General features: G+C 54.8%; 2 protein-coding genes across 3 annotated transcripts; both read right to left on the reverse strand.

The window, feature by feature from the left end:
- Positions 1-460: 460 nt before the first annotated feature.
- Positions 461-8,845, reverse strand: LOC308337937 (piggyBac transposable element-derived protein 1-like; the record flags this gene model as incomplete). Its single annotated transcript, XM_080831488.1, has 3 exons — positions 8,668-8,845; positions 1,970-2,366; positions 461-641 (listed from the first exon to the last, which is right to left on the reverse strand). Coding segments are annotated over exons 2-3 (577 nt in total), but the record flags the coding sequence as incomplete, so codon positions are not given.
- Positions 8,846-13,032: 4,187 nt separating this feature from the next.
- On the reverse strand, positions 13,033-20,063 carry ZSCAN26 (zinc finger and SCAN domain containing 26). 2 transcript variants are annotated; one of them, XM_080831491.1, is made up of 4 exons: positions 20,020-20,063; positions 17,692-18,169; positions 17,281-17,398; positions 13,033-15,012 (listed from the first exon to the last, which is right to left on the reverse strand). In XM_080831491.1, the coding sequence occupies exons 2-4, from the start codon at positions 18,109-18,111 to the stop codon at positions 14,111-14,113; spliced, it is 1,440 nt and encodes a 479-aa protein (XP_080687617.1). In that variant the 5' UTR covers positions 18,112-18,169; positions 20,020-20,063; the 3' UTR covers positions 13,033-14,110. The 2 variants fall into 2 exon arrangements, with proteins under 2 accessions (XP_080687617.1, XP_080687616.1); XM_080831490.1 differs by having other exon boundaries at positions 19,974-20,063.
- Between the last annotated feature and the right edge of the window lie 392 nt (positions 20,064-20,455).

Here is a 20,455-nt window from a genome sequence, read left to right on the forward strand (position 1 = left end):
CCAGCGGGAAGCCTGCTTTCCCTCTCCCACTCCCCCTGCTTGTGTTCCCTCTCTCACTGTGTCTCTTGTCAAGTAAATAAATAAAACCTTTTTAAAAAAAAGAAAGAAAAAGAACCGTTAGCCATGTAAGTAGGGAAATATGAAGGCCTATTTATGCTGTGTGCTATGGGTAAACGCCACAAGCAATGTGAGCCCGATACGTTCTCCTCACCCTCTGATGACTTTATTTTTTTTTTTAAAGATTTTATTTATTTATTTGACAGAGATCACAAGTAGGCAGAGAGGCAGGCAGAGAGAGAGGAGGAAGCAGGCTCCTCGCCGAGCAGAAAGCCCGAACCAGGGCTCAATCCCAGGACCCCGGGATCACGACCCGAGCCGAAGGCAGAGGACTCAACCCACTGAGCCACCCAGGGGCCCCCTCTGATGACTTTATTACGTGAACCATTTACTCTACACTTACTGTCACAATACCAATATTCACGGATTATCACTTCTTGAGGGTTCTTTTGGCAGAGCTCTGGAGGTCCACACTTCAAGGCGGTTACCCTGGGCAGGAGCTGGAGGCTCTGACTCTCCAAAGAGGCTCCTTGATACTCTGTCACCAGTGGGTACATGTCCTGTCCCCGAGTACAGACACAAGCCTGAGAACAAAAGGTTCACCTTGAAAAGGCATCCGGGTGGGAACCAGACTGGACAGCACTTAGGGACATCTTGCAGAGGGCCAGACGAGCCGCTGTCCTCTTCTAAAGCGGCAGCGAGTAAGACAGAGGAGCTACACAGAGACGGGCATCCGTGTGGCAGACAAGGGCTGCGCGCGCACCAGGACTCGGACTTTGTTCCGCACGCGGAGCCTGTGGCGGCAGAGCAGAGGCAAGGCCGACCCAGAATCGCCGCCCAGGAAGGCAGGAGAACAAGCGCGGGTGGGTGTTTACGCTGGCGGGTGGGACTTGAACGAGGAACAGGGTATGTGCCCGATCTCAAAACCTCTCCCAAGGGTTACTTACGAATTAGAAGGGGGAGACGGTCACTTTACGCTACAGACATCTGACAGACCCCCCTCATCAGTAATGGGACAACCCATCACCGTGTGCCTCCTGACCGGGCGCGCCAAGAACACGTAGCCTCTGGGGGTTCTGGCCTAAATGCACAAGCGGGATTCTATCATGAGAAAAGTAGAAGACAAACCCAGATTTATGAGCATTCTGTAACGTAACTGGTTTGTCCTCTTCAAAAATATCGATATATGACAAAGAAAGACCAGGCAGCTGTTCCAGGTTGAAGGAGACTAAAGGAAAGCGACTAAATGCAGCGTGTGAGGCTGGACTGTATCCTGGGAGCAGGATGAAAATGGCTGAAAAGCACTCCCGGGAGGATACGGCAAAATGTGAACAAGGACTCCTGTGTAGATCATAGTACGTAACAATTTCAATTTCCTAAAACCTGATCTTTGTGTTCTGTTTACACAAAAGAGTGCGCCCGTTCTTCGGAAATCCATATTGAACACTGAAGTGTTCCTACATAGAGAAGTAAGGTGTCCCCGAGAACCCCACTGGTTGAAGAAAACACAGCGTGAGTGTGTGTGTGAGCCGCACCCCGTGCGTGCACGGAGAGGATGGGGGCAGCCCCTGCACACAAGGGGGCACATCAGGATCCAGCGTTCACTGGTGAATCTGGGTGAAGAGGATACAGGAGTTCTCTGTGCTACCTTTCCAGATACTTCTGTCAGTTATAAATTATTTAAAAGTAGTAAGAGATGCCTGAGAGGCTCAGTCAGTCAAACATCTGCCTTTGGCCCAGGTCTTGATCGCCGGGGTCCTAGGATCAAGTCCCACATCAGGCTCCCTGCTCAGGGAGTCTGCCTCTCCCTCTGCCTCCTGCTCCCCCTGCTTGTGCTCACTGTGACAAATAAAATCTTCAAAAAAAATAAATAAATAAAAAGTCCAAAACTAACAGTCAGGTGTTCACCAACCTGCTGTCCCGGGTCTCCCGTGTCTCTCTCCAGGTCCTCCAGCGCGGCCACCGCCTGCTCCCCGCTCTCCGGCTGCTGCTCCCGCACCCGGGCCTGCAGCCCCTCGGGCAGGATGGTCAGGAACTGCTCCAGCACCAGCAGCTCCACGATCTGCTCCTTGCTGTGCATCTCGGGCCGCAGCCACTGGTGGCAGAGCTCCCGGAGCCTTCGAAGAGCCTCTCGGGGCCCAGGGGTCTCCTGGTAGCAGAACTGCCGGAAGCAGAGGCGGCAGAGCTCCCGAGCATGGTGGCTGCTCTCCCGCGAGCCCCGTGTCTGCTCCCAGGGGGGGTCCTCCTCCTTCACTTTCACAAGGCTGTCTCCGTTTTCAGGTGTGAGGCCTGGCAAAGCTTCATCCATGCTGAGCTTAAAGGAAAAGGTTCACTTAGCCCAGATCTACACTTTAAAAATGTTTTTCCACATCCGAGGTGTAAGAATGGAGTAATGCATTAATAAGAGCTTCAAAAAAAAAAAAAAAAAAAAAAAAAAGAGCTTCAAAACTCCAGGAAACATGTATTTTCGTCACCACTGTTTAAGTCATGCTCAGAAACTGAGCCTGCTTGCCTGTGTTACCAGTGACAATCAGAAATCTATCTTGAACCCTAAGGGGGCTGAGCCAGCAGGTAAGGGACGTAAAGGGCGGGAGGCAAGAAGAATGCTCCAGCAGCCTCTACCTCAGCTGGAGAGGAGAGAATTGTATCCATGGCAGAGCCAAACCTACTCATCTGTGTGCTTCCCACAGAACAGTCCACCTCAAATGCAGGGGAGATAGACTGTTTCCCAAGTCTCCTGTTCCCTAGAATTTCTTAGGATGAGATTTTGTCACTCCTTTCCTCAGGAGGTGGAGTCTGTTTCTTCTTCCCTTGAGTCTGTGCTGACCTAGGACTTGCTTTGGCCAAGAGAACGTCGCAAAAACGGCTTTGCGAGAGGAAGCGCGTCACAGCCCTTGGCACACCGTAGTGGGCCTGCCGCGCTCTGGGACAGCCCGTACTGGCCATGGACTGGACCCCAGAGGCCCCCGCTGCAGTCCAGCAGCGCCTAGCTCCCAGCTGATCACAACCACAAGTAACCCCACCAGTAGAAATGGCCAGTCAGCCCACAGAATCATGAAAAATAAGTTGAGGACGTTTTAAGACACTAAGTTTAGGGTTTCAACTAATTTTTTAACGTAAGAACAGGAAATTGAAACACATGCTTCAAGGTTTCTGTCTGTCCTCTCTCCTTTTATGATCTCATTAATCCCAAGTTCAGCACGTCTCTATTCCAAGAACAGACCAATCTCTGGCTGACTCCAGCTCACCTTTGTGTTCCTGACTCACATCTTAAAATGCCAGTAGGATGCCTTCCGGATTCTCCCGGGTCATAAACTCAACACATCCCAAGCTGAAATCGGAGCCCATCAAAGCCGCCCTCACTGTTCTCCCCATTTCCACTGGCATCACCACCATCCCCCATGCGTTCAGCTTTAAAACCTGCCCCTTTCCATAAGCATTGAGTCCAGGGAATCCTCCAGAACACCTCTCACAGCCATTCCCTCCCTTTTATTCCCCATTACCACTGACATTCACGACTACAATAACATTCTGTGTGGTATCCCCGCCCCACAGCCCACCCTATCGTCACTGCATTAGTATTTCCTAAAACACCATTCCGACCATGTTCAACACAACTCCCCCACCAAAAACAGGGTTTCAACTCTTCCTCCGTGGACTGGATTCAAACTCCCCAGGATCTGACCTTCCGTGTTTTTTTTTCTAACTGGTTTGTCCTTCAGTAAACTACCAAGCACATTATTTTACAGGCACAACGCTAACCCCAAATTAAAAGACAGTCCCTATCCCCTAGAAACCCCAAAATAAAAGACACAGTCCCTACGCCCTTTGCAGACTCCTCACGTCACTGCCATGCTGACCTGCTTGACTTTTTCCCACCCGCTTTGTCCCTCATGGCCAGGACTGCCCTTATAGGAGGGCACATTTCCCAGGTACCAGCGCAAACGCCCTACACCTCAAATCCGACGCAGGAAACCCCTCTGTCATCAAGGATATTCTTTTGTCAAGGAGATCCTGGATCTCTGTCCAGGATATTCCCGGGAGAGCCAGCCAATCCGCCATCCAAATCCAGTCCCTCACCGGCTCCCCCCACCCCACCCATACAAGGAGGACAGAGCTCCTTCCAACAGCCCTTGCGAGCCCGGCTCCCGCCCCCCCACCCTAAGTCAAAGGCCTCATCCACACAACCACAGTGAGCCTGGCCCCCACCCCTAGAAGTCAGAGGCTCCATTCACACAGCCCCAGTGAGCCAGGCAACAGTCTAAGGTCAGAGCCATGTCTACACAGCCCCAGTGAGTCCGGCTCCCGTCCACCGAGGTCAGAGGCTCCATCCACACAGCCCCAGGGAGCCCGGGTCCCGCCACCGCGAGGTCAGAGGCCCTGAGCACACAGCCCCAGCAAGAACAGCTCCCGCCCACCAGGATCACAGCCATGTCCACAAGCCACAGTGAGCCCGGCTCCCGTGCCTTGATGACTGACGCCCTGTCCACACAACCCCAGCAAGCCTGGATCCCACCCCACCGAGGTCAGAGGCCCTGTTCACGAGCCCAGCTCCCGGCCTGTCCCTAAAGTCAGGCTGAGTCTGGATAGCCCAGGGAGCCTGGCTCCTGCCTTCCAAGGTGAGAAGCCCTATCCACACAGCCCCACTGAGCCTGGCTCCCGCCCCTCCTGCTGAGGTCAGAGGTCCCGTCCACAAGCCCCAGCGAGCCCGGTTCCTGTCACCCAACGGAGGCCCCTCCACACAGCCCCAGGGAGCCTTGCTCCCACCCCTGAGGTCAGAGGCTCCATCAACAAGCCCCAGCAAGCCCGGCTCGGCTCCCGTCTCTCGATGACAAAGCCCCTTCGACACAGCCATAGGGAGCCCTGCTCCTGCCCCTTCTGCCCCACCCCCACCCCAAGGTCAGAGGCCCCGTCCATACAGTCCCAGGGAACCCAGCTCCCGCCTTCCGAGGTCAGACGCTCCATCCACACAGCTCCAGCGAGCCCGAATCGCACCCTCCAAGGTCAGATGCCCCGTCCACACAGCTCCAGTGAGCAAGGCGCCGGCTCCTCCTGGAGCTCAGAGGTTCCATCCATCCAGCCCCAGCAAGCCCGGCTCCCTCCCCCTGACGACAGAAGCCCCGTCTACAGAGCCCTAGCGAGCCTGACTCCCACCCCTCCCGCCCCCAAAGTCAGAGGCTCCATCCACACAACCCCAGCGAAGGCAGCTCCCGCTGAGGTCAGAGGCCCTGTCCACAAAGCCAGAGCAAGCCCGGCTCCTGCCCACTGGGGTCAGAGCCACATCCACACAGCCCCAGAGAGCCCGGCTCCCCCCACCCCACCCGAGGTCAGAGGCTGCATACACAAGCCCCAGCAAGCCCAGCTCCTGTCCCTCAAAGACAGAGGCCCCGTCCAGATAGCCCTAGCGTGCCCGGCTCCCGCCCCCCGAGGTCAGAGGCTCCGTCCACACAGCCCCAGCGAGCCCAGCACCCGACCACAGAGGTCAGAGGCCCCATCCACACTGCCGCAGCAAGTGCGACTCCCGCCCCCGAGGTCAGAGGCCCTATCCACACAGACCCAGGGAGCCCAGCTCAGGCCTTCCCAGGTCATATGTCCCGTCTGCAAATCCCAGCGAGGCCGGCTCCTGTCCTTCTATGAGGCCCTGTCCACACAGCCACAGTGAGCCTGGCTCCCGCCCCTCCCGCCCCCTCCCAAGGTCAGATGCTCTGTCCAAAAAGCCCCAGGCAGCGGGCTCCCACCTTCCGAGGTCAGAGTCCCCGTCTACAGAGTCCCAGGGAGCCTGGCTCCGGTCTGCCGCCGACAGGCTCTGTCCACACGACCCCAGCAAGCCCAGCCTCCGCTCCCCCAGGTCAGAGGCACATCCACACAGCACCAGTGATCCCGGCTCCCCCCACCCCACCCGAGGTCAGAGGCTCCGTATACATGCCCTAGCAAGCCCAGCTCCTGTCCCCTGACGACAGAGGCCCAGTCCACACAGCCCTAGCGAGCCCGGCTCCTGCCTCCCCCCAACCCCAAGGTCAGAGGCCCCGTTCACTCACCCCTGCCGATCCCAGCTCCCACCCACCGAGGTCAGAGGCCTGTCCACACAGTCTCGGCAAGCCCCGCTACCGCCCACCGAGGTCAGAGGCCCTGTCCACACAGCTCCAGCGATCCCAACCCCCCACTCCCGGAGGTCACAGGCGCCATCCACACAGCACCAGCTGTGTGGGTCCCACCCACCAAGGTCAGAGCCCTGTCCGCACAGCCTCGGCAAGGCTGGCTCCCGCCCACTGAGGTCAGAGCCACGTCCACACAGCCTCCGCGAGCCCGGCTCCCCAAGGTCAGAGGCCCCGTCCACAAGCCCCAGCAAGTCCAGCTTCCATCCCTCGACAACAGAGTCCCTGTTCACACGGACCCAGGGAGACTGGCTCCCGCCTAACGATGTCAGAGGTCCTGTCCACACATCCTCAGCAAGCCTGGCTCCTGTCAAGCAACGACAAAGACCCCATCCACACATCCTAGCGAGCCTGGCTCCCGCCTGTCCCACCCCCCACCCCCCCACCGAGGTCAGAGGCTCCATCCACACAGGCCCAGGGAGCCTGGCTCCCGCCACCCCCAGGTCAGAGACTCCTTCCACACAGCACCAGCAAGCCCAGCTCCTGCCTTCCCAGGTCACAGGTCCCGTCCCCCCAGCCCCAGGGAGCCAGGCTCCCACCGTCCGAGGTCAGAGGCCCCTTCCAGAGCCCCAAGGAGTCTGACTCCCACCTTCCAAGGTCAGAGCCCCGTTCACACCAGCCCAGTGAGCCCAGCTCCCGTCTCCCGAGGTCAGAGGCCCCGTCCACAAGCCCCAGGGAACCCAGCTCCCACCTTCTGAGGTCAGAGCCCCATCCACACAACCCCAGGGAGCCCGGCTCCCACCTTCCAAGCTCAGTCGCCCCAACCACACAGCCATAGCAAGCATGACTCCAGTCCCTGAGGTCAGAAGCCCCAGGGAGTCCGGGTCCCGCCCCCCCGAAGTCAGAGGCTGGGTCCACACAGCCCCAGGGAGCCCCGTTCTTGTGTTCCCAGGTCAGAGGTCCAGTCCATACAGCCCCAGGGAGTAAGACTGCCACTCCCCTCCTCCATCCCTGAGGTCAAAGATTCCGTCACCACAGCCACAGCGAGTGCGGCTCCCACTTTCCCAAGTCAGAGGCCCCGTCCACACAGCCCCAGCAAGGCTGGTTCCTGCCCACAGAGGTCATAAGCGCCATCCACACAGATCCAGTGAGCCTGGCCCCCACCCCTGGATGTCAGAGGTTCCGTCCACACAGCCCCAGGAAGCCCGGCTCCTGTCACCCAATGACAGAAACCCAGTCCACAAAGCCCCAGCGAGCCTGGTCCCCACCCTCCAAGGTCAGAGGCCTCATCCACACAGCCCAGTAAGCCTAGCTCCTGCCCACCGAGGTCAGAAGCCCCATCCACACAACCCCAGGGAGCCCGGCCCCTGCCCCCAAAGTCAGAGGCCCTGTCCACACAGCCCCAATGAGTGACTCCCACCTTCTGAAGTCAGAGACCACGTCCACACAGACCTAGCAAGCCTGCCTCCTGCCGCCCCACCAGGTCAGAGGCCCCATCCACAAGCCCAGCGAGCACGACTCCCGCCAACCGAGGTCAGAGGCTCCGTCCACACAGCCCCAGTGAGCCTGGCTCCCGCCCCACCCCCCCAAGGTCAGGAGCTCCATCCACACAGCCCCAGCGAGCCTGGCTCCCATCACCCGACGACAAAGACCCCGACCACAGAACCCCAGTGAGCCCGGCTTTCCTCGCCGAAGATAGAGGCTCCGTCCACACAGCCCCAGGGAGCCCGGCTCCCGCCCTCCGCCCGAGGTCCGAGGTCCCGTCCACACAGCCCCAGGGAGCCCGGCTCCCGCCCTCCGCCCGAGGTCCGAGGTCCCGTCCACACAGCCCCAGCGAGCCCGGCTCCCGCCCCCCGCCCGAGGTCCGAGGTCCCGTCCACACAGCCCCAGCGAGCCCGGCTCCCGCCCCCCGCCCGAGGTCCGAGGTCCCGTCCACACAGCCCCAGCGAGCCCGGCTCCCGCCCCCCGCCCGAGGTCCGAGGTCCCGTCCACACAGCCCCAGCGAGCCCGGCTCCCGCCCCCCGCCCGAGGTCCGAGGTCCCGTCCACACAGCCCCAGCGAGCCCGGCTCCCGCCCCCCGCCCGAGGTCCGAGGTCCCGTCCACACAGCCCCAGCGAGCCCGGCTCCCGCCCCCCGCCCGAGGTCCGAGGTCCCGTCCACACAGCCCCAGCGAGCCCGGCTCCCGCCCCCCGCCCGAGGTCCGAGGTCCCGTCCACACAGCCCCAGCGAGCCCGGCTCCCGCCCCCCGCCCGAGGTCCGAGGTCCCGTCCACACAGCCCCAGCGAGCCCGGCTCCCGCCCCCCGCCCGAGGTCCGAGGTCCCGTCCACACAGCCCCAGCGAGCCCGGCTCCCGCCCCCCGCCCGAGGTCCGAGGTCCCGTCCACACAGCCCCAGCGAGCCCGGCTCCCGCCCCCCGCCCGAGGTCCGAGGTCCCGTCCACACAGCCCCAGCGAGCCCAGGCCCCGCCCCCGAGCTCAGAGGCCCGGTCCACAAGCCCCGCGAGCCCGGCTCTCACCTGGCGTCCGGGCAGCGCGGCGGTCGGAGGACGCTGCAAAGGCACCTGCCGCGGCCGAAGCACCCCGGAGGCACCAGGCGGGCGCGCAATACCCGCGGGTGCGACTGCTGGTCAGCGGACCAAAAGCTCAAGGAACACGTTCAGCAAAGACGCGGCGGCCCCGCCACAGGCTCCGGGCGGCAGAGCGGGAACGCCCCAAAGCGTCTCCTTCCGCCGCTGGCGCAGCCGAGTAGCGGCTTTTCTAGGAACGCGGTCCCGGCCTCTCTAGGATTGCGGCCGCGCTTCTCGCTAGTGCCCCGGAGGACCCCCGCCACCTCCCCGCGCACGCGCGTCCGGAGGACCCGCGCTTGCCCCTCAGCTCTGTAAACCGATTCAATTAAAAACAAGATGGGGGGCACCTGGGCGGCGCAGGCGGTTGACCGTCTGCCTTTGGCTCAGGTCATGATCCCAGGGTCCTCAGACCGAGCCCCGCATCCGGCTCCCCACTCAGCGGGGTGTCTGCTTCTCCCTCTCCCTCCGCCGCGCCCCCTGCTTGTGCTCTTTCTCTGTCAAATTAATTAAAAAACAACAAGAACAAAAACCCCACAAGATGGCAAAGGCAAACCCGAGTCTCTCTTTTTAGGATACTCTCAGGTTGCTGGTTAGATGAGTGAACAATTACAATCTAGCAAGCAGCACAAATTCTTAAAATTTAAATTTGCAGATTAGGGGCGCCTAGGTAGCTCAGTGGGTTAAGCCTCTGCCTTCGGCTCGGGTCATGATCTCGGGGTCCTGGGATCGAGCCCCGCATCGGGCTCTCTGCTCAGCGGGGAGCCTGCTTCCCCCTCTCTCTCTGCCTGGTTCTCTGCCGACTTGTGATCTCTGTCAAATAAATAAATAAAATCCCTAAAAAAGAAAAAAGGACTCATCTCATATGCACCAGATTGTCAAATTTGCAAAAGAATAATTTCCATGTTTGATGTGGGTATGGAAAATCGGGCATTTTCACAGACTGCTAACAGAAGGCACAGATTAGTATAACCTTTCTGGAGGCCAATTTGGCAAATGAATCCAAAGCCTTAGAAAATGTGCCTACCCCATAGTCCCATTCATTCTAGTTTTAGGACATGAGTGAAGGACTCGAGTTCTACAAAGTGAGCGAAGCTCTTATGTCCGGGGATGTTCACTGGTATGTTTGTGGTGACAAACTATAAACGACTAACAATGGGGACATATACCATAGAATTACCTCCGGGACGCCCGGGGGGCTCAGTCAAGCAGCTGTCTTCCGCCCAGGTCATCTCAGAGTCCTGAGATCGAGTCCCGCACTGCTCCCCGCTCAGCCGGCAATCTGCGGCTCCCGCTCCCGCTGCGTGCAGTCTTTTCCTCGCTGGCTCTAATCAAGAAAACCTTTTTAAAATTTTTAAATTAAATGATCTTCCATGAAAACTTTTAGTTATCTGAGTGTCTTGATCAGGGATTTTTTTTTAATTGTTAGCAAGATTCAGAAACCCAATCAAATGGACTTAAAAGAAATCTTTAGCAGAAGCAAACAAGGGTATTCCTTGGACTCCCGGGACCAGCTGGGCGTGTGGCCGACCTCAGGAGCCGAGGGCCGGAGTCGCTTCTCCTGAGTCTCTCTGGGCCTTCGCGGGTTCCAGCTTCAGGACTTGCTGCCTTCATTACTTCTCACTGGGCTGCTTTGTTTCCGTTTGGTTTTTATCTGACCACAAAAATGGTTCCAGCTCTAGATTAGTTTCTTCTTCAAATGTTTAATAGAGACCAACCAGAATCTGTGACCCAGTATCAAACTTCGAGGGGGATCCAAATGACCAAGCCTGGCTTAGGGGTTCCTCACCCGAGTCCAATCCTCAGTGGTCAGAGAAGGGTCACATGGCAACTGCCCACGCAGATCGTGGCAGAACTGGTCTAGAATGGACTGAGCAGATAGGCAAATGGACTGTCCTTCTCTTCTACAAGTCGAAACTGTTCATGAAATCCAGTAGAAAAGTGTTTTTATGCATAAAAAAGATCAATATCTCAAAACACATTATTAAGGGATTCTATCTGGACCACGAAGCAGAATGATTTGCTTTCTTTACATTTTTTAAGGTTTTTACAAAATATATGAATTTCTATCACAAACAGAGTTAATTTATTAAGAATTTATGAAGATAGGGGCGCCTGGGTGGCTCAGTGGGTTAAAGCCTCTGCCTTCAGCTCAGGTCATGATCCCAGGGTCCTGGGATCGAGCCCCACATCGGGCTCTCTGCTCTGTGGGGAGCCTGCTTCCTCCTCTCTCTCTCTGCCTGCCTCTCCGCCTACTTGTGATCTCTGTCAAATAAATAAAATCTTTAAAAAAAAAAGAATTTATGAAGATAAAACATGGACAATTATATTAAAAATTAAGCAGAAATTATCAGTACTTAATAATCACCATTTGAGAGTGTGTGTGTGTGTGCGTGTGTGTGTGTGTACACTAAACAGTGATTATTTCTGACAGGTGAAAATTTAGGGTGCTTTATTTTTCTGTTTTTCCATACTATATTATAATGGCACACTTACTAATAACTTTATGTTTTTTAAACAGTGAGCAGAAAATGAAGACACACAAGGACCATCTTTTCTGAACATTATAGGATATTATCCCAACAGAAAAGTCGATCAGTAGGATACCTTGTGGATACAGCTCATCCCTTCCGGGTTGCTGCCCTCTCAACAGACTTTCGGCTTTCCTTCTAGAACACCTAACATGGGTTGCATCATAAGCAAAACCTTCATCAAGATCTGCTATAACATTTTGCCCTTTGCTCAATGTTCCTATAACCTTCAAGAATAGAGAAGAAAAGCATGTTATTAAAATATACTCGCATCCAGGGGCACCTGGCTCTTGATTTCAGCTCAGCTCATGATCTCCGGGTCCTGGGCGTGGAGCCTGCTTGAGATTCTCTTGCCCCCTCTCCTTCTTCCCCTCACATTCAAAAAAATTAAAAAATAAAATATACCTGTTTCCAACACTTATGTTCAAGTGGCTATGGGTATGCCCCCAGGGTACTGATGAGACCACCACTGACTTTGGGACCGTGTGAGGGATTAGGTTGGTTAAGGTGTCCATGAATTTAGAACACCTATAATGCATGTACTACAGAATCATCATGAAAAAAGCTAAATTTTCCAGATATTTAAGAATATATCACTCTCGGGAGCCTGGGTGGCTCAGTTGGTTAAGCAACTGCCTTCGGCTCAGGTCATGATCCTGGAGTCCCAGGATCGAGTCCCACATCGGGCTCCCTGCTCCATGGGAAGTCTGCTTCTCCCTCTAACCTTCTCCCCTCTTACGCTCTCTCTCTCTCACTCTCTCTCAAATAAGTAAATAAAATCTTTAAAAAAAAGAGTATATCACTCCCACACTTTAACTCTTATCATTGTCATTGCTTTTTCATGAGAATAATAAAGACATTCTTTGTTCTTTATTCAAACAGATTTGAACTATGATACAGAGTTGAGTGCTTAGGTACTGACCTCAGCACAGCTGTCAAAACACTTGGGGAGAAAATCCCTGATATCCACTTAACTTTACTCATCAAGGCAGAATGAAAGACAGCTTTATGACTTCCTAGGGAATCGAACATTACTGTTTCCATGGATTCCTCAAAATTGCCTCAAAAAGTTGCCCTGCTTCTCCCACATATTTGGTCCTCCTTCAGGAAATGGCATTAACGGTGGCAGCCGGTCAGACTGCACGCAGCCAGATGCAGTTGGGAAGTGGGTCAAGACTGCAAAGTGCCCATTCCAGCCTTCATGTTTGCCTTTCTTCTTAGTGACAAAAGCTTAGTTTCCGGCTGGGCACTCCACAAACCACAATACACTCTCCAGACTCCCTTTCCCAAGTTTTAGTCTGCAGCATATGTGCTGATCTGACTTCTGGGAGGCTGTGCACAGACAGCTGGCTGAACTGGGAGGAATTTTTTCCTTCTGCCTCTGTCTGCATTTTGCATGTGATGGCTGGAGCTTCAGCAGCCAACAAGGATCATGTGACAACCTCAGGACTGGTGGTATGCACTAGGAGGTTAACAGAAAAGCAGAGGCAGAGTCCCTGGTGGTGTCATGGAACCACTTTATCAGTCCTGGACTGCTTTGTCACCAGATTTTTCTGAGAGAAAAACAAAATTTGTGAAGTCACTCCTTGCTTGTTTCTAAACTATATGCAGCTGAACCAAATCCTCAGCAATACCCGAGGGTTCATTCCCACAGGAGACTGAGACACTTTTCCAGACACAATAGCCTATACAGCTACTGACAATCAGCAAGCAATGACAGTTCAAGGGCGGACTCCCCTAAGCTCAATGTTCTTCATCATTACCATGACACTTTGGTATTCACAGTATAAAATCACGATCTCCTCCCAGCTGACTTTATTATTTGACTTCCAAAGAATTCCAGAACAAGCAACATTTAAAAATCATATTATCAGGGGCATCTAGGCGGCTCAGTCGGTTAAGCATCTGACTCCTGATTTTTGGTTCAGGTCATGATCGCAGGGTCCTCGGATCAAGCCCAGTGTCCGGCTCTGTGCTCAGCAGAGAATCTGCTTCTCCCTTTCCCTTTGCCCTCCCCTCGACTCATGTTCTCTCTCTCAAATAAATAAATAAAATCTTTAAAAAATAAATAAAAAATAAAAGTGCATTATCAGTCTTTAAGGAAAAAAGTCTAATCTCTTTCCCCCCTTACTAAACAGTGTCTGTGCAGGAGCCACTAACCTGGCGCTAGAGTTACCGAGCCAGACAGCCGCTGCCTGATTTAACTCGGCACTACTCGTTCAAACGACTCATGAAACCTCTTCCATACTTTAAATAAAATCTTGATTTCTAACTCGAATCAGTGAAGTATTGTGACAAGAATGGGGTGGGAAGTGGTCGAATTAAATTTTCTTTGCTTTCTAAAATGCTTCTGCTGACTGGGGGTGGGGGAAGGTGGGGGGATGCCCACAGGGGTGGTTAGTAAAGCCAGCGGGGGGAAAATGCCAACCTTAACCTGCACTTTAAGATACCTTTGAGAGTGGGATATTTCCAAACATCTTTAGTTTTACTTTATAGCTGTTGCCGTAGCAGATGCAAACGTATCAACCCGCTCTTGCTCCGTTCAAGCCTATAAATCCATGGGTACTTGGCTGACTCACTGCTGACTTCAAAGCCTCACCCATCATGAGGGTCTCTACTACTTGGAGATGCACAAGTTAAAGGCTCAGAGAAGTCCTGCAGTGAAGAATGCTGTTCCGCTTGTTCCCATAGTCCCATCAAGGGTCAAATCATCGAGCTCCGCAGCCGAGCACACGTGAAGGGGCAGAGCCTCCTGCTTGGCCCCTGGAGTTCTCGGAGGCTCGAACCGGCTGCAGTGACTTCCTACAGTGCCGCTCGCTTGTCAACGTACTGTCCCTGATGTTCCTCGCAGAGAGGACGCCCCGTCACGGCGGACTGTGTTTGTGGTGGTATCTCTGATGCTGAAAAAGCCCCGACCTCTGCCTGAAGGCTTCGCCACACTCACTACACTCGTAGGGCTTTTCTTCATTGTGGATTCTCACGTGCTGGGCCAGGTGGGAGTTGAGTCGGAAGGCTTTCTGGCATATGGCACACTTAAAAGGCTTTTCTCCGGTGTGAATCCTGTGATGGCGAATGAGGTCTGAGGTCAAACCGAAGGCTTTCCCGCACTCGTTACAGCGATGGCTTCTGGAGTGGCCGTGGATTCTCTGGTGGTGCGTGAGGAAAAGGGCCTGACTGAAGGTCTTCCCACACTCCTTGCACTCACGGGGCTCCTCCTGGCTGTGAAGCCGCTGGTGTCGGTTGAGGTGGGAGCTGCGCCTGAAGTTCTTCCCACAATGGATGCACAGGTAAGGTTTCTCTCCAGTATGGATCCTGAGGTGTTCCAAAAGGCCTGCATTCTGGCTAAAGACCTTTCCACACTCTTTGCACTGATAAGGCTTCTCGCCAAGATGGATTTTCTGGTGTCGGACAAGGTGTGAACTTCTCTGAAAGGCTTTCCCACACTCGTGACACTGATGACCCTTCTCTCTTGAGCAGACTTTCTGATGTGCCACAGGCCTGGGGCTCTGACAAGTCTCAGAGCCACAGAGCTTTCCTTCTGCGTGCGTCCCTTCGTGTCTAATCAGGTCTGAGCTCGGGGTGAATCCCTCCCCACACTCTGAGCATTTACACTCCGTCTTCTCCGTGGGCCTGACCTGCTGCTCTTCCAAGTTAGGGTCCTCGGGACCAGGTTCTACAGGTTCAGACACTTTCCCAGATGATTCCGCTCCTCCAGGAGAGTCTGTCTGTACAACCATCTTCCCATTCTCAGTCTTTGTCCCCTCACCTGAAACATGAAATATATACCACCAATTACTGGTTTTTTGATGCTTAGGGAAGGGAATCCGCATTTAGGAGGAATAAATTTAAATCAAGCCGTGTGTGCCAAGTGGAAATGCTGCGGGAGCACAGAACAGATACGCAGTGGCCCACAGGAAACTGTGAGCAGTGGTTGCTCGGGGGAGGACAGGGACTGTAGGAGGAGGCGGCTTATCTGAAACAGTTTGAACTTGATCTTATGACATACACACAGCATACAAAGTTAGCAAGCAAGCAAACAGTCTTAAAGGGCATGGCTGTACATTCTTCTTCTTTTTTTTTTTTTTAAGTTTTTTTTATTATTTACTTGACAGAGAGATCACCAGTAGGCAGAGAGGCAGGCAGAGAGAGAGGGGGAAGCAGGCACCCTGCAGAGCAGAGAGCCCGATGCGGGACTCGATCCCAGGACTCTGGGATCATGACCTGAGCCGAAGGCAGAGGCTTAACTCACTGAGCCACCCAGGTGCCCCAATGGCTGTACATTCTTGAAAATGGTTTGGGGGCACCTGGGTGGCTCAGTGGGTTAAGCCTCTGCCTTTGGCTCAGGTCATGATCTCAGGGTCCTGGGATCAAGCCCCGCATCGGGCTCTCTGTTCAGAGGAGAGCCTGCTTCCTCCTCTCTCCCTGCCTGCCTCTCTGCCTACTTGTGATCTCTCTTTCTCTGTCAAATAAATAAATAAAATCTTAAAAAAAAAAAAAAGAAAGAAAATGCTTTGTCAGCCGGAGGTCAACTGAGCGCCCTGGGGCCAGTAAGAAGGCGCTGGAAATGAAGAAATGCAGACACAGAGCCCATTTCATCACTCATCAGCTGTGTCATCTGAACCCTCTGGGCTCAGCGTCCTCACCAATAGATCAAAACCACTGGACTACAAGACCTCGAGGTTAACTAAGTTCACAAAGATGTCTTGGACTTTCCTGATCTCTTTGGACAGCAGCAGCTGCCTTCCTGTGGGGCTCAACAGACACCAGGAGTCTCGATGCTGTAACGGCTCACACGTCTGGTCCGTGGAAGACCACAAGCAACGTCTGACGAATAAAGCCAAAGCTCAGACACACAGGCACAGGTGGGGGAGGAGAAGGCCTGCCAAGGCCAAGAGCCTGAATGAGGACGCAAAGCTGGAATGAGAGGAGGTCCTCGGCGGCACCCGTGACAAGCTAGTGCGAGTTCAAGAGTGTGAGCCCTGTGAAGGCAGCAGACCAACCGTAAAGGGAGAGCACATGAGAGCCAAAGTGAACAGTGGGGGACTCGCCAGGAGAGGCCGGAGACCGTGAGTCCCGCACGGGGCACCCTGTGCACATCTTCCTGCAGCCGCCCACAGGGGTGGCAGGACTTAAAGGAAGAGAGAGCCTTCTCCAGCGGTGATCTAACGACATACACAACTAAAAAGAGGGGGCAGCCCTGAAACCTGAAAATGACCTGAACTTTGAGTGTAAAACAGCATTTTCAACAGACCCAGAGGGCAAGGGACAGTGTCAAGGATCTACTATGACCACATTTCCTCGTCGCACTTAAAACACAAGCCCATCATGGGGTGCTTGGGGGGCTCAGTCAGTTAAGCGTCTGCCTTCAGCTCAGGTCATGATCTCAGGTCCTGGAATCGAGCCCCTCGTTGGGCTCCCTGCTCAGCGGGGAGCCTGCTTCCCCTGCTCCTCACAACGCTCATGCTCTCGTGCTTTCTCTCTCAAATATAGAAAAATCTTAAAAAAAAAAAAATGTAAGGGACAGAAACAAGAAAGAGGGATTTAAGTGACAATGAAAATACCATACAGGAAGAAACAAATCTAGGTGACATTTAGAAACAAAAGACAGTAATAATACTACAGTAACTTGAAGGAGACAAGAAAAAATGAGGACTGGTGCACGTGGCTGGGGTTCTCGGCCTCGGGTGAGACACTAGCAATCCTTGTCTAGTCACCCCTGTTGTAAAAGGAAGGAGGAGGAGATGAAGGACAGTATGGGAGAAGCTTTTGGTTTCAGCTGGACAGGAACGCCAAGGAAAGGACAGGGGGAAGCGTTTGGGCTGATGGGAATCTTCCAGATCTGGACTGTGGTGATTAGACAACTGAGTTTTGTCATGTTCGTGAAAACTCACTGACCAGGACACTCGCAGAGTGAATTCTACCAAGTGTAGATTAGGCCTCAATAAACCCAACTCAAGACAAACACGAAAGCCGGGCCTCGGCAGGGGCCGCCGAAGCCCCCTGGCACACGTGGGCGGCCGCCGCCGCTCCTTACCCTTCTCTTCTTCAGGCCCCGGCACGTCCCGCTCAGCCCGCACCTGCAGCTCCCGCACCGCTGCCACAGGGGCCGCCTCCTCTGCAAGCACCTTCTGCTTCTTTGCCTGGTCTGGGCCCTAGGGACAGTGACATAGGGACAGTTAGGACAGTTAGGGACCTGAGGGTTTAGGAGGAAACTTTCAGGAAACACTTCCCTGTGAGAAAGGAGCAAAGACGAACCGGAGGGGCATCAGCACGTTCAGTTCCTCGCCGCGGACAGCGGGAGAGGCTGACCCACGCTCCGAGCAGCCAGACTGGAAAGAAATGGAACCACAGCTCGGCAGTTCTCCTGCTGCTGAACGCACGCCCCCTGCTCTGGCCCAAGGTCTCACGTCCCGCTTTTCTGCAAAACAGCCCACCCGCTCCTTACCGCACGCTGTCCTGCTTCCCCAAGCTCCAGCTGCATGTGCTCCAGCATGACCACCACCTCGTCCCCGCTCTCCGGGTGGCGCTCCCGCACCCGGGCCTGCAGCCCCTCGGGCAGGATGGTCAGGAACTGCTCCAGCACCAGCAGCTCCACGATCTGCTCCTTGCTGTGCATCTCGGGCCGCAGCCAGCGTCGGCAGAGCTCCCGCAGCCGGCTCAGCGCCTCGCGGGGCCCTGTGGTCTCTTCGTACCGCAACTGCCTGAACTGTTCGCACAGAGGTTCTTGTCCGAGGCCTGAGCTCTTTCCCTGTAGCCTGAACCCCTGTTCCCAAGTAGAGCAGCGATCCTCCTTCCCTGTGCGCGGCCCCTCCTTCTTCAGATTCAGAGGAGCTGGGGAATGCGCATTCACCAGTGCCATCGCCATCCCCAGCGTCAGCCTGCTTCCGCTCTGCCCCAGAGGGCTTCCTTTTCACTGTCTCCTCCTGCCAATGTGAAAACATGAATCACAGGGGCGCCTGGGTGTCGCACTATTAAGCGTCTGCCTTCGGCTCAGGTCATGCACCAGGGGTCCTGGGACAGAACCCGGCACCAGGCTCGCTGCTTGGCAGGAAGCCCGCTTCTCCCTCTCCCACTCCCGCTCCCCCTACTTGTATTCCCTCTCTCGCTGTGTCTCTCTCTGGCAAATAAATAAATAAAATCTTAAAAACAAACAAACAAGCAAACAAACAAGAATTACAGAAACAGGTGGCTCAATTGGTACAGCATCTGCCCTGGCTCAGGTCATAATCCAGGGTCCTGGGATCAAGCCCCGCATTGGGCTCCCTGCTCAGTGGGGTCGGCCTCTCCTTCGACCTCGCCCCCACCCGCCATTGTTCACCCCACCTCAAATAAATAAATAAATCTTTAACACAAGGAAAAGACTCACAGGAGCAGCAGTGGTAACAGTAACAACAACAGCAATACACCTTTGCTGTACTCACGCAATTCCAATGATTAGTATTAATCCCTTTCTCTCGGAAACAACCCTTCCAGAAACGGAATATACATACAAAATGAGAAAACTCTGTTCTACCCAAGATTGCCGGCTGACAGAGCAGGAATAACAAATCTGAAAAATCACGATTCTGCAGCTTGACGAAACAACGGATTGAATCAAGGACCACAAACGGGGGGACGCCTGGGTGGCTCAGTCAGTCAAGCCGCTGCCTTCGGCTCAGGCCACTATCCCAGAGTCCTCGGATCGAGTCCCGCATCGGGCTCCTTGCTCGGCAGGGAGCCTGCTTCTCTCTCCGCCTTTGCCTGCTTGTGCGCTGGTGCGCGCCCACGCGCGCTCGCTCTCTCTGACAAATAAATAAAATCTTAAAAAAAATAAAAGACAAAGGTGCCAACGTCACTGCACAGAGGATACTGAGGCATGGAGCGTTTAATAACTTACACAAAATCCCAAAGCTCAACCTCAGATCTCTCCTCCAAGAGCTCTTAAACCCTTGGGCTTAAAACTTTGCCTTCTCGCTCGCTCTCCCTCATCATCCACATCGGGTGCAGCAGCAAGGCCCGCCGGCTCCACCTTCCAGGTAGATCATTAATCCGACAGCGGCTACCCACGCCCGCAGTAATGCAAGTTCAAGGCATCCTCATCTCCTGAAGTACCGGTAAGTTTCACCGATTCCGTTCTTGCGGCCCTAGGGTCTAACCTCACGGTGAGTTCCCAGCTACAGATGCCTTAAAACCCAAGTCAGAACACGTTTTCCCTCTGCTTAAAATCCTCCACAACTTCTTCACACCAAGAAACGGCCAAATGACTCCCGCAATACGGCGCCCACTCCTACGCACCTCGCCCCGCGCCCCAACCTCTCCAAACCTCCCTCTCCACACCCCGCCCCGCTCGCTGCGTCGGGTCCTCGTCCGCGGTCTCCTTGCAGCGGACTCCTCGAGGAAGCCAAGGAGCCTGGAGGCCCTTGCACTTGCTGTCCCTCGGCCTGAAAGCGCGTGCCCCCAACGGCCACACGGGTCTTTTCACGTCCTTCGGGTTTCCGCTCGAGCACCACCCTCGACGGTTTACCTTCAACACGTGTTTAAAACTGCGATCAATGGACGAAACCAGTGCTGCTTAAGTTGTGCCCCGGGGAGCCGATCCGCAGCTTCAGGACGCCCCAGGCCCCCGCCCCGGCCTGCGGGCCCTCTGTCGCGGAAGGCTCCTCTGCACCCAGGGCACCAGCTGCTTCCCAGCCCGGGGCTGCAAGACTTTCCCAGTCGGAGCGCAGTCACCACACACCCAGCACCCACCCGCAGGGGCAGCCGGGGGCGCTCCAGCAAGGTCCGCGGTCCTCACCGGGCACCAAGGCCAGCTCCCCAGCTCGCCGTCGCCTCCGCTCTAGGCACGCGGGAGGACCACGGCTCGATGGTGTCCTGCTTCCGGCGCGCGCAGGGGGGCGGAGTTCCGCCCACTCGCGGCGCGCAGGTGCGTGCGCAGGCGGTTCTCCACCGCGAAGTTCGTTTTATTCGTGAAAACAGGCCAGTTCGGTTTCGTGTTACCGCGAAGAACTGGCATTTCTACTTTGCTCATTCACGGATTAAATACAGACACATACTTTTCCATTTATCCCCAACTTAAAAAGTTGTTAAACACAAGGACAACAGTGTCAATTTATTGCTTTTTAAAATTTTTTTCACAGTATCAAAGAATTGAATATTAAATTGAACAATGAAACTATGTTTGGATTGAAAGATTTAAGGTAATGAAAATTAAGTATATTACTATAAAAGTA

This window comes from Martes martes, assembly GCF_963455335.1.
Source record: "Martes martes genome assembly, contig: scaffold_274, whole genome shotgun sequence".
NCBI lineage: Eukaryota > Metazoa > Chordata > Mammalia > Carnivora > Mustelidae > Martes > Martes martes.

What these genes read in the sequence shown, in the direction of transcription:
- ZSCAN26 (XM_080831491.1), bottom strand. Translation starts at nt 18,111, where the DNA reads ATGGCGATGGCACTGGTGAATGCGCATTCCCCAGCTCCTCTGAATCTG. An exon ending in GGGAAGCAGGACAGCGTGCG is followed by an intron (nt 17,399 to 17,691) that starts GTAAGGAGCGGG and finishes CACTGTCCCTAG; the next exon opens with GGCCCAGACCAGGCAAAGAA. An exon ending in GGGGCCTGAAGAAGAGAAGG is followed by an intron (nt 15,013 to 17,280) that starts GTAAGGAGCGGC and finishes TTCATGTTTCAG; the next exon opens with GTGAGGGGACAAAGACTGAG.